Source organism: Phalacrocorax aristotelis, chromosome 4, assembly GCF_949628215.1.
Source record: "Phalacrocorax aristotelis chromosome 4, bGulAri2.1, whole genome shotgun sequence".
Lineage (NCBI taxonomy): Eukaryota > Metazoa > Chordata > Aves > Suliformes > Phalacrocoracidae > Phalacrocorax > Phalacrocorax aristotelis.
Window position 1 is genome coordinate 59,580,357 of NC_134279.1, and position 17,008 is coordinate 59,597,364.

A 17,008-nucleotide genomic window follows, 5' to 3' on the forward strand; every position below is an offset into this window, starting at 1 on the left:
TTGTGGACTGGTGACTTCTCTTAATCTGGAGACACAGTTTGTACTATTCAATAGTAATAGCAAGCTGTTGAATTTGTTGGTTTTTCGTTTTGTTTTTTAAACAACATAGGACAGATAACTGACTTTTTTTTTCTTTAATGCCCAATGCTGCCATATCAAATGCAAAACAGTCAGTTATGGGCAGTTGCAGACTAGCTATGACTTCCTTTTACAGTGGTATATTGTAATACTTTGTATCTCAGTGATGTTAAGTGGTGGAAAACCATTAGAATGGACTAGTAAAGGTAAAAGTGGATTTTCTCTGTTCTGATAATTGCAGGTCAAGACTGGGATCTCTACATAGGCTTATGTACAACCTACAGCAGCGTACACATTAGCTTAGATGGTCTAATGGTCACTTTTGGCCATACTCTTATTTTATTTCCTGTATATGAAAGTTCTCAGGATTTCTGATATTTTTCATGCATCCCCTAAACTTGCCGTATACACAGAAAGACACTTTTGTTGTAGGATTCTCTGAAGTGAACATTTTTGTTAGGGTCAGTAATTGATGGAATGAATGGCATAGATGGCATGTGGTCAGACATCTGAATCATGTGGAGATCTGGGAGGTAAATTAGCTTATTGAGGCATCTGGCAAATGGGGTGAATCCCAGCTCCTACTTCTGTCTTAGCAGGATGCAGTCCAGAAATTGTTGATTCTGTCATTGCTTATAATTGTCTCAGCTGATCTCAAGCCACTGGGTTAGAGAAAACAGTAAATTACTCTTAGTTTCTGTTCTGGTCTTCACTCTAAGGTTTTACTTTCTAAACTATTGATTAAAATCAAAGCTACTAAAATGGATGCCTAGGATTTCCCCCCCCCGTTTTAATTTGTTAAGAATTAGTCAGTGAAGTTAAGTGGTTCCAATTTCATCTTCTAATGGGAGTGGTTTTAGAAGCATAAAAATGATCTCTGTTTTTGGTGTGTACTTTCTTTTCTTTGGAAATATGTTGTGCTTTTTTGTTGTTGTTGACTTTTTAAGGAGGTACACATAAATTCATGTCTTGTTTTTTGTTCTTGTTACCTGCACACAAGTCACTTTTGAGCTTTCATTTTCTTTCCTTGTGTACAATGTCTTGTCTGTGCCAGTTATTGGCACAGACAGCAATGTCTTTAAAAATTCAAAATTTAACTTCTTTTTAATTAGTTCAATGGTATAATAAGCAGGTTTTCTAGAAAAGTTTCCTAATTCTCTTGTTACTTTTTAGCATTATTCTGTATATTTCACTGAAATGGTTGGTTGTAAAAAAGCACATGCAGGAAGGTTGTCAGCAACCTTTCTTATTTTACAAAGGCACGAAATGCAGAAATACCATGCTGTTAAACTGGGTTAACTGCTTGAAATACAATTGCGATTTCTGCTGGCTGTAGAATCATGATTTATGCAGTATATTATGACTTGCTTCCCCTGATCTGAAGATTTGGATTTTAATTATCACTTTCATGTAAATGAATAGTTTTTTGAGTTATATTTATCACATGCCTGCTGGAAACTCCAGAGTTAATTTTGGTTCTGTAAGAACTTATTTGCAGACAAAGGTCATAAAGAAGAACCATAAAACAAAGGTCCTAAGATACATTGCACTTTCACATTTTTTCAGTAGGGTATCAAGTATCCCAGGAACGAATAAGAAAGTTTAGATAACACTGTAAAGTATCTGAGGTTTTAGGGCTTGTAACTGCTGCTTCATTTTTAAAGATAACCTCACATGAGAATACAGTTTGTCTATATACAAGAAAACATAACAAATTGTGATATGGACTGACTGCAGTTTGTTCTGAGGGCTTATAAGTTGGCTATTACCCTTCCTGTTTCATTGGTATAAAGGAGAGGATTCTGTAGGGTTTATAAAGGGAGTGTCTGTAGAAATAGGTAATGAGTCACTACAGACTGGAGATAAATGAGCATGAGAGAACAGGGAATTAAGGTTATAAAGAAAGTATGCCTTTGACTTAGGTCAAGATGACAGACAGGCAACCTGAAAAAGGACAATTTTTAAAATATTACTTCAAAATAACACAAATAAAAATCCAAATATTTCAGAACTGATTTATTGTTGTTTCCAAATGAAGAGTCAAGTGTATTAGAATTCCTTCACAGAAGAACAGAATTATAATGAGTTCAGACCTCTGGAGTGAAGTATTGGCTTTATTTCTTGCTGTAGACTGTCAGACTAAATGAAACATGCATACTGAGTTCAGTAAAACTATGTGAGCTCCTAAGCATTGTGATTATGTGGAATGCCGGCCAGATTGCAAATCTTACTACTTTAAAATGAGAACCCTTAATATTTTAAAAGGAGGAATTCGTCTTTATGGACCAGTTATAAAGTTATATTGCCAAACCATGATTCAAGAATCAACCTGAGGAGAACTGTGTGGCATTAGGTTTAACAGAAGACTAAGGCAGTATCTTTTAAGGAAGATGCCTGTCCTGAATGGCATTGGGTTTTTGTTTAATATAGCCTCATTTGTGATACTTTTCATGCCATCCATGTTTTAGCACTCAGGTTTCCTGTCTTGCTGTTGTGATCAGCAAGACTGCCTGTTTGAAAAAGCTAAAACAAAAATACATCTGAATTACTTCCTGATTAAAAGTGGAGGATTTTTATACAGAGCTGCAAGTAGGCAGTTCTGTCTGGGATGGAAGAAGCCAGATTTCTTCCTTACGGGTAGGTGCTTCCTATGTGTGAGAACAGTATGCGTTTAGAGGCAATTTCTGTCTAATATATATACATATCTTTTAAGAAATACTTCTCTCTGTAAAGGTGTCTGCAGGAGAAAATGCTGCTGCCAACTACCTTTGTATAATACCTCAGAGATTTGCAGGAGATGGGAGTTTTGCCTTGTCTTAAATCTGAGCATCTTGTAGATTAATTCTGTAAACAACACGCTAGAAATGCTTGAGATTTGGGTGAAATAAGTGTCTTTGTGAGCAAATAGAACTCCCTGTCTCCACAACCTGTCTCAGTTTGGGGACTTCTACATTTTAAAATCTACTAGCATTAGAAATGTAATTCTTGATTATTACTTGGAAGTTCTCAGGCTCCCTAAGTTCACTTGCCCAAGTGAATGAGTGGGAGGAAGAGGTACCGCCACATATCTTCAGTGGATATGGTTTGCGATTGTGTCCTGATACGCAAATGAAGATAAAAGATACTAATTTTTGCTCTGAAGACACTTCTTAGCCGATGATGATGTTAGCCTCTTTACTATTGTGTAGAAGTGGGACACAGCCATTTCCCCTCCTTTTGTGAGATTCCAGTCAATCCAAGCATTTGATAAGCATCTGACAGGTTGCTTTTAGTTTGTCTGCAAGGTGTATAGGTGGATTTTTCTGTTGTTGTTGTTTTTTGTGGTGGTGGTTTTTTGTGTGGTGTTTTTTTTTTTTGTTTAATCCTTTGGTGCTACAACATAGTTAATGGTGTGCTGTGTGGGTGGTGGTTATTGTTGGGTTTTGGTGTTGTGGTTTTTTGTTTGTTTGTTTTTTTTTAATGATGGATCTGGTTGGCAGAGGAAGGCAGGCCTAGGTTTATCGTAGTGGCAGCCTGTGACTTCCACAGTTTTTGCTGCGGTGTATGCATATTCAGCTTTTGGCTGGGTAGTTTTTTAAGCTTGCCTTTTCATGTTGCCAAGGTACAGCCCTCAAATATAAGATGAGGTACTGCTGCTCAGGAAACAAATGGCAACCATTGTGAGAGCTTATCCAGTTTTTTTCTGCCACCCTTCCATCAGAAAGCACGAGGATGTTCATTTTAGGTTGGGGTGGGTTTTTTATTGTGTTTTTGGGTTTTTTTTAAGGAAGAAGAGTATTGAGAAGCTTAGTAATGCAATATGACTGTCAGATCAAATTTAAGTAGTGTGAAATATAGTGTTCTTGAACAGCATTAACTTTGACATTTTGTACGCTGCAAGCAGTATGTGGTAAAGATTTCTAAACAAACATTAATAAATGTGCGTTTTAGGAAGAAGAGCTTGGCAAGAAAATGCAAGATATATTCGATATGGCTGAGTTCAGTCTTACTGTAGGAATTTTAATTTACAATTATTTTATCTTTAGCATACTGTGAAGGCTGTACATTTAATTCAGAGAAGTATTGATATGAAAGATAAGCTATCAGTGGCAAATCAGAAGTGGTATACTTAACATGCATGTAATGCATGGCTCTTGAGCTTAGAAAATTTCAGGGTAAAAATAATACTCGTTGTGCGTCAAGAAAAATCTGCACTGATATTTCTATGCTCTGAATTTCTCTATCTAGTTTGTGTCAGGTATTTTGGACTATGCTCATGTTTTATCTGAGTATTACTATTTAAAATGGAAATATGAAAATAACATTCCATAAAATACTTTAAGAAAACGTGATCTTTCAAATGCATATTACTTGAAAATATGGCAAAGAATAGCTTTGCTAGTTATGCTGTTGTTTGTATTTGATTTATGTGTACAGTAATTTAAACATCACCTACTACTTCAGTACAAATCTTGGTTACGATGTATTTCTTTTCTAGGAACTTCATGGAAACGAATTCCTGGCTGGTGAAAATAAATCCGATCTAGGAATGAATGAAGAGTATTCTTCTTACAAGAATCTATGGTATTAAATAAGAGTTAGAGAAATGGAAAATGTAAAGAGGAAAGTGTTATTTACTCATATCATAAGTAGATCTTTACCTCTGAAGGCATAACCATGACTGTATTCTCCCCTCCCCCCCCCGCCCCCATTTGAACCTTTACCCCATGCTATTGGAGGCAAAATTTGGACTGTGGCTGTCCTAAGACTGTCTAACGCAGCTTTCAGAATTTTTGTGGGTTTGGAAGGTGTCTCTCTTTTCCTTGGTCAGAGCAAGGGAGACACAGGTTTTATTTTTGTATGTCTCCTAGCTAACCATGCCTACGTACTCTCAAACTCTACCTCCTCATTAGAAAAACAAACCCAAACAAACAAAAAACGCCTACAAAACTAAAAAACCTTTTTCTACTCTTGTCATGAGGCAGTGGCCAGTGGTTTGACAAAATGGGAACTAATGTGCTCCTTAAGTGTCCAGTCTATACCTGGCTTCTTTTGAGGTGGAGAAGGGAAGAGAGAGGTGATACTGCAAGTCCTCCAAAGTATTAAAATGAATCTACTTTTCTGTAGAAGGAAAATTAATTTTAAATTTCTGTTCAGGCTTCTAAAGGAACCAGCAAGTGTTTCCTTCCTACCAGTCCTGTTGAATGGAGAAAGTAGGATTCAGTATGGTCATAGTTATAAGATACATTGTGTTTAGGATGTCTGTAGTTATAGTAATGGTTAAACAAATTGTATCTATAATATGTCTTACCAATATTTGTTCTAATTAATAATTTTATGTATTTGTGCATTGTAGCAAAACATTAAAAGTAGAATGGACTTTTTCTTTCTAGTTCCTGTAGTAATCAGGAAGAGAAGTCAAAGGACTTTGCAAAAAATGAATCCCTGCCTCAGGAAAAAAAATCATTAGCACCAGCAGAATCTGAAGGTGAATCTGTATACTCCATTGTGGAACAACATTCTTTGCCTTTAAAGAAAAGGCAAAATAAAGAGAAGGCACACTCAGCATCTTGTAGTAAGATACAAAGTGGAGATTCAGAGTGCTTCATCAGTGAACAAATGCATTTTTGGAAATTTGATGGCGAACAAACTTCAATTGGAAATGATTCAATAACACCATATGCTTGTTTTTATGGACCATCAGTAAAGAAGGTTAAAGCAGGATGGCTGGATAAATTATCCCCTCAAGGGTATGGTATTTGCAGTGATTACTGTATAATTGTGAAGATGTATGTTTGCATGAGAGATGTTAAGTTTGCATTTGGGCACTGCTTACTATTTGTGATGGGAAAGGAAAGAGAACTGGTTTCATTCCATGGGGCTCTTCTGAATTCGTAGTTTTTAATGATGTTACCTATTCTAAGGTGTATTTAGGAGGTGTACTCAGGCAAAATACTCTCATTAAAAATGTTGATCACCACTCATGAACTGTAGGAGAAAAAGACAAATTAATTTGTAGCAATATTTCCAGTCTGTACATTTTTTTGCTGATTTTCTGTGGGCCACAAAGTAATTAAAAACAAACTCTGATTCTGAAATACTACTTCACCAATTTGGCCATGGAGGTATAAATTAATAATTACTGTGTCTGGAGATCCTGTTGGTTTCAGAATTGTGTGTATAAGTTGAGCTTTGAGTTTAGAAATGCATCTAGGGTGAATTGTCTCCTAATTTAGTTTACTGATATGCCCAAAGTTTGATGGGAGAAATCTGAGCCCAGGTCTTGCTTTAAGATTTCAAATCAATATTTGAAAGAGGAGAGAGGAACTCAATAGAAAGAGAACAGACTCTTTGTCACATTTGTAGGTAAAATAAAATCGTGGTTAATTTTTGTTATTTTTTAAAGTTTGTTTTATTTTGACTTACTTTAAATTCCAGCTGCTCTTAGTTTGTTTTATGCTAAAGAGTACTCTATTATGAGATCATCCTTTCAAAAATGCTTGCAAACTTCGATGAAATTCTTCTAACCTTCTTCTTAGTAAACTGAATAGACTATTCTTTGGTTTAAATTCACAGAATCACAGTTCTCTAGTTGTTTTCTTCTGGATTCCTTTTTGTATTGAAAGTGGCACAATTTTACTTTTTAAGTCTATTTCTGATCTTCACTAGTACTTAGCATCTAGAAATTAGATGGCAGAAATCTGTCATCCTTCCTAGTGCTGTAACACATCTATTTTTCTGTACTTCCGCTTAAGCCTTAGTTCTGCAGTCTTTGCTCTTAGGAGTGTATGTTTAACTACACTGAAAGGTGATATTAAACTGTTTTGCCTTTCCTTTCATTATTTGTGGCTATAGTAGTCATCACTACTCATCGACTACTACAGCAATATTTTTTTTTTTTTCAGTTTGGTGATAAAGTTATTGAATTAAATTGGTTGAGAATACCATCTGGTTTGAGCCCACTCGGAAGGAGCTCTATTGTATAGCCATTTCCATTTTTTCATTGTTCCTTTTTAAGAGTTCAGATTTAGCAAGTTTTTAATTTCTCTGATTTTGGCTTTATTGGTATTGATACAGTGATATATTGTTCAAGCTGAATAACAAGAACGAATAAACCTGGTTTAATAAGTCTACTTTACCATTATGGAACTTCAATTTGCTCAAGCTTTTTTTTTCTAAATAGTTTCAAAAGCTTCATCCGCACACGTGGATTGTCAGTGTTTACTTTTTCTTAAAAAGTAAAAGAATACTATACATAGAGTCAAAAGACTTTTTCCCAGTATAATAGGCATTTGCGCATCTCTTTTTCAGAATTGTTAGCGTATTGACTTCTCAGCTGCAGTTAGCTTCTATTTTATTTCACTTTCAGGACTTTTTTTTTCTTTAAAGAACACTTCTGGCTGTTAGCTAATAGAGTGATAAAAACTATAGTTCTTGATTCCAGTTGACTCATCTTGTGCTATTTGAAGGAATAGACTTGCAAACAAAGTGTGAAGGCTTTATCTAAAGCACTGTGTGAGAATATATTATTTGAAACGAGTTAAGCGCAAAACTAGTACTGGTTAGACAGAGTAGAACAGTTGTAGGGTCATTAGCTTTGAGTCAGTGATATTCCTTGCTTGAATTTCAAGAACTTTTTCTTAAGGATGGTTTAATGAATACTACATTTTTTGGTTCTCTTTCTTAAAATGCCGTTTCTCAAATATCAGAAGACTTAAAGAAACCAAGTAAAGAAAAAGAACACAACGATTTTTTTTCATCCCTTACAGCACTGTCATATTTTATTTCAGTCCCTGCCAACTGAATGTTTCTTTCTCTGTCTTCCCCCCTCCCCTTTTCTTCTTTTTATAGAGCTTCCATTCACACCTGGCACTTCGTGTCTCCTCAGGGGAATGAATATATACTGTTTTCTTAAATTTCTACAAATCGTGCGTTTGAAGTACAGCTTCTTTTTTTCAGTTTAACTCACTATAAGTCATAAAGCCATTCAGTTTACTTACATTGTATGTGGTACTTAGTTTCACTTTTTCTTCCCTGCATCATCTTAAACTTTATTGACATTTTAATGGAAAACAGATTTTTACATTGGCCTTTCCAGGTTATGAAAAATTATGATTTATCGTAGTCATATAATACAAGTTAATTAAGCCAGAGCTTATTTGATTAAAGTTTTGCTAAACTATCACAGTCTACTAATCCTAAAGTAGGGCACTCATTTAGCAAGGAAGGAAACAATGTTGGGAAAAGAGATGCCACAGTAGGGTCTTGTTCTTGCTCAATTAACTTGTTTAATAGATTTTTAGAACTGAAAATTTTTTAGATGATAACTAATAGGCTGTCAGCATTTTAAATGAGCATAATGGGCTACTTCAGGTTCATGTAAAAATAACTTTTTAGGAGGTCCTTGTAGAGCATGAGTTAATGGCAAACTGAAATAATCAAATGAGCTTCTTATTAATGATGCCAGCTGATAACACAGATTGAAAATTAAATTTGTGCTTGAGGCATTCTTAAAATCCAGCGTTACTTGTGTTTATAATTTTAAGTATATTAATTTTTGATTCACAGCAAACGCATGTTTCAAAAGCGCTGGGTTAAGTTCGATGGAGACAGCATTTCCTATTACAACAATGAAAAGGTAAGTGACGTGTTTTGGTTGTGTATGCGACAAAATGCATCTGTGTAATACACACATTACCATGAAGAAATTCAGAAAAAAAATTACAAATGAATAGTCATCTTAAATTCATTTTCAATTGCAAAGAACCAGGATGAGACATCATTAAATATTTTAAGGTGTCCTTGAGATTTTTGTGTATTGTTTATGCTTTTGTTTTCTATAAGGGTTTGTATTCCTGACCTTATGAGGTAGATATCATTAGAAATTCTTACTTAATTGAAATAGTGACACTGCTACATTCTGCAAAACAGAACAGGATCTTGCAAAACACATTTAAGAGAGCCAATGTTATTTTGACAGTGGTATGTCTTTTTATGGGAACCCAGCATGCTGGAGATTTTGAGAAATTAAATGCAGCATGGAGGACCCTTTAAAAACCAAAACCCCCCCTACACTTGCTTACTCTTGAATTAAAAATGTCTCTCTCCTGTTTGTCTTCTCGGAATGATCACATACCACTGGAGTAGGTTATATTTGAATGGGTCTCTTTAAAATCAGCATAGAACCAGGATGTCAGTGGCTATTCTTTGCTTCTGTACCTAAGGGTTGAATCTTACTGAAACATTTGCAGACTCATGAGTTGCTTTAAGTAGTTAACTTCTGATATGTGATACAAAGATGGATTTGTAAATCATGATTTTCAATAAAATGTGTATTCATTCTGTCAAACTGAGATTTACAGAAGACTTATTTGACCTTTTGATACTACTTTTTCACAGTAGAAACTACTTTTTTTGAGACCTGTCTTCAAATATGACTTTTTCTTTTTTTTTTTGAAAGATTTCCTTTTTAAATTTTTTTATCTTCTATTTAATATACTTTAGCCCACTACAAAATTCTCTTTTCTTTTGCTCTATGATTAATTAATGTCTCCTCTTGGAAGAAATGAAGAACTTCTTAAAAGTGATAGATGATTTTACAATATGTGTGTTTGGAGATGAGGTTATATGCATGTGTGTTATCTGAAATGCTGGAAAGCATTTCATGCTGAAGGTGCTTATTAAATTAAGAAGAAAATACATTTTCAGGTAAAAGTTCCTGAGCAGTATGATGGGTGGTGGTAATCAGTTACAGTCCCATAGATGCTTTAAAATATGCACACTCTTAGACCTATTTTAGCCGATTATGAAGTAGTAGAACTGAAGTAGGAAAAGGCTGTATATTTCCTGAGGGGCCAGAGAAATTAAAAACAAGCTCAAAAAATTATTTACATAGATCTTTATGCCTGCTGATTAGGAACATGAAACTGGTTTTACTTGCTTACTTTGCTGCACTCACAGTAGAAGACATGATTGTGTATGTGAAGGGAACAATAGAATAACATTTGGATTGCAGTGACAAAAAATGTTACCCCTTTGTGGTATTCATCCCAGGGTTTCAGAGGAGCAGAAAAGCAGGGTTAGTCATTAAGAAAGACTTGAAAATACAGCGTTGGGATTTGCTTAACAGTGTCTGTAGCATAATTAGGGAAAGAAATGCTAATATAGAATTTTAAATCTTGTATCTGCACTGGTTTGGAAGGTCACTGAAAAAGTTACTTGGAGGTCAATTACTCTAGAATAGTACTTGTTATACATTTTTCTGTCAAAGGAGATTCCAGAAATCTTCCCTTCTGCTCATAGTGTGTCACACAATGCAGAGAAATCTACTAACTCTGCATCCTCTGTTTAGACTACTAGGAACTTGCAAAAGTCTTGGTCTGAAGTGTCTTTGTCTCCCTTTTCCTGAAATCTGAGTGCAAAACCTCACTTACGGGGTTGAAAGAAACACTGGTCTGTGTGTGTATACAGTTTGACCAAATCTGGGTGACTTGACTTGTTATCTTGATGAGTCTTGTATGCTAAGAACTTTGTATGTCTGAGAACTGCGAGGCCTGAAGCAAATTCTGGGAACTGAGGATTTGGTGGAACACTTGGACTAGCTTGCTGATCGGCGGAAAACATAGTGGTCAGTGCACAGTGGGATTGTGTTGGGTAAGCCGTGGTGTCACTGGGGAACATGAATTTTTGGTGTATTGTTTTCTGCTGGATCACTGCTTCTACACCCAGAGTATTCATATAGCCCGCTAGGTGGACACTGGTGTGTTCCTGCTGTTGCTTGTGTGTTGTTACCTTGACATTGTAGGCAACTATTTGCAGACCCATCAAGACCTGCATGCAGCTCAGGAGCCAGTTCTGGTAAAAGACAGGGATAGTTATACAGTTCCTTGCAAGGCAGTGGATGCCACCTCCTATCTATGTGTCTAGTTCATATATATATATATATATATATACTTAAATGGGGAAGTTGTTCTAACTTCAGATCTTAATGGGAAGATCCAGCTATTCTAACGCATGTTTGTCCAAGAACGTTCTTTCACGGACAAGCATATTACAAAGAAATTGTTACACTTATGGTTTTGCATATTAATTAAAAATAGTTCTCAAAGGAAACCAATCCACACACAGATATTTTTTCTGATTATTATGAGCAGAGAAAGGTAGACTTGGTGCAATGAAACTGTTTTCCTTACCCAGAAACACTACCAATGTTTAAAAGCTCTATTTATTATTCAGATTAGGAACTTGAAAGGAGTGAGGTTCTCAAGAAGGGGAAGTGTGCTACATGGCTAATTAAGAGTGAAACAAGTGGAGGATGGGGAGGAAAGACACAGAGGGTGGTATTCCTGAAAATATGTGCTTACTTAGCCCATCTGAATGATTCTCTGAATTATTTAAACCTTAGTTTTCTAAATATTGCTCTAACCTTGTTCTAGTTGTGCATCAACTTATAATCAATAGAGATCTGTTCTTTCCTTATATCTGCATATATGAAAATAATACTTGGTTTTCTACAAACAACATCTTACCTAGGAACGGTTTTGGTTTGACTCAGTGATGCTGCTCATTTCTTCTACGTTCCTGGTCCTGAGCAAGTAGCTGTGGTCAGAGCAACATCCTGTGTGGTTTTGTCTTAACAGAATGTGGTTAACTGAAGTGAGAGCAAACAGAAGAGAGGAAGGTAGAATTTGAGAAAGGAAGGTAGAATCTGAGAATGGCATAGTTTTTATTTCAAATTTCTTCCTACTTTTGGCAGTAGAACTCTGCTGCTCTAACAGGCACTTTATAGTAAGTCAAAAACTGGTAGTTATATTCAAACTCTTTATTTAAAAATATCTTAAGAGTCCCTGACAAATATCTTGGTGAATTAGGAAAAAGTTTTGCCTTTTTACGTGGAAAACTTCAATATTTTGTTGTGTTATGTTGCATGTGAGAATAACAATGATAATTCACTGTGAAACCAGTGAATCATTGTCATTCTTGAAATAGATGTTTAACCTGCTGTGGAAGGAAAGCCAAAGCAGTGCAAAATGGCCTTTACAGGATCTTTTAGCCCGGCTCTGAAACAGCTGTCAAGGAGGACTCCATTGGGCTATATTTGAAAATAAAAGTTTTCATCAAAGCAGTTGATATATAAAAAAAATTCCTCTTTCCCCACTAGGAAATTGTTCTGCCAGAGAATTTTATAGCAGCACTAGAACTGATATACACCTCTCAGTAACGGAAGAAATATATGTGAGGTTCTTGGCTCTGTTTAGTTGGTTTTGTTTTCTTATCCTTAAATAATTTGCCTAATTTCTCATCTGAGTATTTCAAAGAGAGAAATTGTATCTTAATCAACAAGAGCTTTTTAACAGTAGGCCATATTTCTTACATGTGAAAGAGAAGCTGCTGCAGACATAAGATTGAGAAATTATTATGGTTTAAACTGTGTTTGAAAATAGGTATGCCTTGGAGAACAAAGCTTTAAAAAGGATTGTTTAAATAGTAAAACCAAAGCTATGCTCATCTTAAAAGGAAACTAACATTTTTTTAAAATGCAAATAAACTAAAATAGCTGTGACTTCCAGCAGTCTGAATTATTCTCTTACAGTACCAAATACAGCCAGTAGATGCCTGCAAACACCATCATATAATTATATCTGAGCACCTTTATATGCAATAAGTTTCCTTTGCCATTGTGAAGGATCAGTTAACGTAATCTCCAACGTTATTAACAAATATGTTAAAATCTTTATTCTAACAAATATAGCCATAATGAAAATAGATGAGCAACACTAAGAACGTTCTGAGTGACGGAGTAGCTCTTGTGTGCAATTATAGTAACATGTTCACTTCAGCTGTATTTCGATTTTCTGTTTATGTATTTGCTAAACTGCATTCAGCAACGTGTATTAGTACCTGGAAGTGAAACAATCTAAAAGTGTGAAATTGGTGAAAATCAGTAGTATATTAAATTCAGTAAACAAAAAAATGATCCTGTGCACATGCTTAGCATTCACAGTGGTTCCTTAAGTCCTTGTATAAAGTCTATTATAATAATTTATACTTTAGGAGGCAAGTTATTGCAGTAGAAATTCTTTATGGGGAGCTGACTCTTGGACTATTACTGCATCTGGATCATAAATCTTAGCAGTATATCTGGATTGTCTTAGTCAGAAAACCAATTGATCAAAGCATAGTGGAGCAGGAGGAGCAGCATTAACTCTGGGATATAGGAATTATGCTGAAGTATTTCCGAACTGTTGCATGTCTGCTTGAGCTTTCCTTCCATGTCCCCCTCCTACTCCCCCCCACCCCCCCGCGGGATACATAGGTTACTTAGGTTAAAAGTTGAACTACTTGGAGAAAGTACTTGTAGCAATTCCTTTTTCCTGTCTTGCTTTTGTGTTCAGTTCACTTGTCCCAGTTCATAGTTGGAGATTAGAAAATTTTGGGAAAATTTGCTGTGATGCCCAGTTATGTTTCTGAGAGATCGTTCTCCTACCTCATATAGCAGAAAAGTACATATCTGATCCAATCTAGAGGATTCTTGTTAGTAATGGCAGGACAATGGGTTTTTCCAGAGTGTGACAATGCCCCTTCAGTTCAAAATTAGCAATAAAATCAGTGAATTTACTTTTACTTTTTCTTATTGGCTAGCCACTGAAGGATTGGTGAAGGAACAGAAAAATTCTTTGGAATTTACTGCTTGGAGAAGGCATAATTTTTTCTGTTGTCTTATGTCTGTTCTACAAGTATGATGATAATTTTTTAATTACGGCTTTGTAAAGTAGACAATGTAATTTACTTTGGCATAAACTGTAAATTTAAGGGTGTGAGATATTTTGCGATATTAGTGTTACAAGACAATTTATGAAGTGGTATGTCAGATATATGCATTCTGTCTCACCATGGGATTTTACTCTATTTTAGAAGGCAGTAGGTGTGCATAGACCCAGAACAGTGAACCTGGTGATGTGTGGGTAGTGAAGTGGTTTACTTATAGATGCAGTTCTACTAATAGTTGGGCGAACTTTTAGGAGCACAGCCTGTGCCATGTGATCTTCCTAAACGTCAGGGCAAGTAACACTGCCTGAGAGACATTTAACATTCTATGAGAGTTATTAACTATTTTTATTGCATTTTTATTATAGGAAGTGTTCTCAAAGGGAATAATACTGCTCTCTGCTATAGCAACGGTAAGAGTTCATGGGGAGAAACAATTTGAAGTTGTCACATCCCACAGGACTTTTGTCTTCCGTGTGGATAAAGAAGGTAAGTAGAACATGTATAAGTCTAATGATTGCCAAAAATCCATGTAATCACTTCTGATAAATGTTTGTGAAATAGTAGTTGTACTACCAGAAATATTTCTGGACTCCTGCTGTTTTGGGCTCATAAAGGGAAACTGGAGATAGTTGTAAGCTTTGTAAGAACAACTGAAATTGTTGGGGACAGGCTTTTAAAAATATCAAAATGAAAATACTGTTTTCCAACTCTTCTGCCTCCTCTCCCATCCTTCCCAAAGATGAATTTTTCTGGACATTCCTCAGGTCTCACTAGCATCCCTTACAGCCTGTGTGCTCTCAGCCATCTGCTCCAAGTCACCACTTGACATAAAATTGACAAAGAGCAACAATGAAGTCGATGGCTTGAATACGGTGCTGTGATCAAAGGAAATCCGGGTTTTTTTCTGTGTCTTTATTTACTGCCTTATACAGTATTTTCAGCCATGTATTGATAAAGAATACAAATGTAAACTGGAGTGGGGAAGTTAGTATGCTTTCTAATTTAATGCTTTATCAACCTACAGCTGTAATATGTGGAATCAATACCAGTGCATGTATGACTGACTTATGGAAACAATCAAGTAAAATAGAATACCTAGGAAAAAAAGATGTGCAATATGTATTTACAGCAGTACATGCCAGACCCATTATAGCTAAGGGTCTCTCAGCATTTCCATTATCAAATCCCATTTTTATGGGTTATAGCTTGGTTGTAAACATTTGCTGCAGGCTGTAACAGGAGTGCAGCATCAGTGAACAAATCCTTCTTATCAGGTTTGGCTCAAATCATTTCAGGCATTTTTATGCTCTTAGCTGAGTTAAAAAGTATGTCTATTTTTATTATTTTTGCTTTTCTCTTCCAAATTTATATTTTACTTTTCTATAAATTGGGACATAACTATGTTAGTGCAATACATTTTGTAGGGCTGTAATATGTTTTATGGGCTGTTGCCTTTGAATGCTACAAAAACGTTAACAACTTACACTGACTTATAAATATATTCAGAGCAACCACTTGTTATACATGAAATTGCATTTTCATTTAGTATATAACCATCTTTGGACGTAGTGGCCTGTCTGTAAAGCTGTTCACTTAAGGTTAGAAATGTGTGTTGTACTAGTAATTCGGTCCTTACTGTATCCAGAGCTGGATGATGTATTCATAGTAAATTATGTAAATAACCCTGCTTGCTTTCTGTTATGTGCACAAACTGTTACTTGATGCTATTCCTTCTGTGGATTTGTGGTTGGGAATTGTTCTGTGACTATTCGAAGGGTACTTAACTTTTCAAAGATTTTGAAATGGAGACTTCTATACATATTTCATCCTGTGGACCTTATTTATTAACTTTCCTTTCTTTCTACTAGAGCATTAAAATAAAGAATGCTATCATTGTCTTCATTGATCTGTGTCCCTTGATACCAATGTTGGTCTGCAATCACTGGATTATAATGCTAGTTTTGTTTGCTTTCAGTGCCCTGATTTATTTATTTTTGGTATGTCAAAAATATGCTATTTTTGGATTGATTTAAATATCCAGAGGGAAAAAACTCCTTATATAATGCGTTGGAAAGATTAGGGGCATTTGGGGGCAAAAAATTAAGTAGTTGGATGATAGCAATGAACTAGAGCATAATTTGCTCAGGTGCAGTGAGAGTTTGTTTAATTGGAACAAAATATCATTAAAAGAAAACACTTTCAGAGTAATTTGATGCCCTCAACTATACTGAAATATTCAAGTGATCTTTTCAAAGTACTTTAAAAGAGTGTGTATTAAAACGAAACTTCTAAGAGGCGCACTTGGATCACCTTCACTGTGTTAGTCTGTCGGGCTGCTCTCTTCCTTTTCTTCAGACTATTTTCTGACGCTTAGATTTGTGTATTTGTTCCTTCTTGTTGCACACGTGGCACTTGTGAAGTAAGTACATTAATGTTTTAACGGTGCTCTTTGCATTTTTTTCAACACTGATTGTGTCAACTTTATATATACTGTGGATAGAACTTTCCTTCTCTCCCTGCCCCCTCCAATATGTTTTATGACCTGAATCTTTCAGAGCGGAGAGTTGAAATATTCATGAAGTTCCAATCGCACGGGGCAAGTCTGATTCATTCAGAGTGTTCGGCATTAAAGTATATTGATCTTAGTCTGGTGAAATATCTGAACATAGTGAATGAGACTTAGTGGAACTTTATTACTTCACCTACTTGTGTTCACGTATTTGTAAGACATTAAATTAATAATGCATGCAAAGATAATCAAACATGCATTTTCTTGATTACCCAGTACCCTTGACAATATCAAGCTTAACCACTACACTTTAATGCAATAGACTGTAAATTGCCAAATGTTAATGCTTAAAAGCCTGGCCAAACATAGAGTAGCATTGGGGATGGCTTGCCTTTTTAGTGACAGATGATATCTAGGCTCCCTGTTTTTTGTTTACATAACTTCTGTAGTTCTTTCCCATTGATCTGGCTTTCAGAAGGTGAACATGCCACCTGTCTACCACCTCAGACTTGGAACTAGTAGTCGGGATTTTAAGAATCTTGATCATTAGTTTGTATAACTTTTCAATTTGTGTTTTTGGGAGCTAACTGAATGGCTATCTTTGCTAACATTTCCACTGATACGGACTTTCATGTCATTTTGATTTCCACCTCCTCTTGAAGGTGGATGTTC

General features: G+C 35.6%; 1 protein-coding gene across 2 annotated transcripts in view; it reads left to right on the forward strand.

The window, feature by feature from the left end:
- The window catches only part of ARAP2 (ArfGAP with RhoGAP domain, ankyrin repeat and PH domain 2), a 137,089-nt gene that overhangs the window by 15,139 nt on the left and 104,942 nt on the right, over window positions 1-17,008 (forward strand). For both annotated transcript variants that reach the window (XM_075091712.1, XM_075091711.1), the window contains 4 exons: window positions 4,556-4,641; window positions 5,451-5,807; window positions 8,626-8,695; window positions 14,193-14,313. In XM_075091712.1, the coding sequence (XP_074947813.1) occupies window positions 4,556-4,641; window positions 5,451-5,807; window positions 8,626-8,695; window positions 14,193-14,313 (634 nt within the window). The remainder of the gene's footprint in view (window positions 1-4,555; window positions 4,642-5,450; window positions 5,808-8,625; window positions 8,696-14,192; window positions 14,314-17,008) is intronic.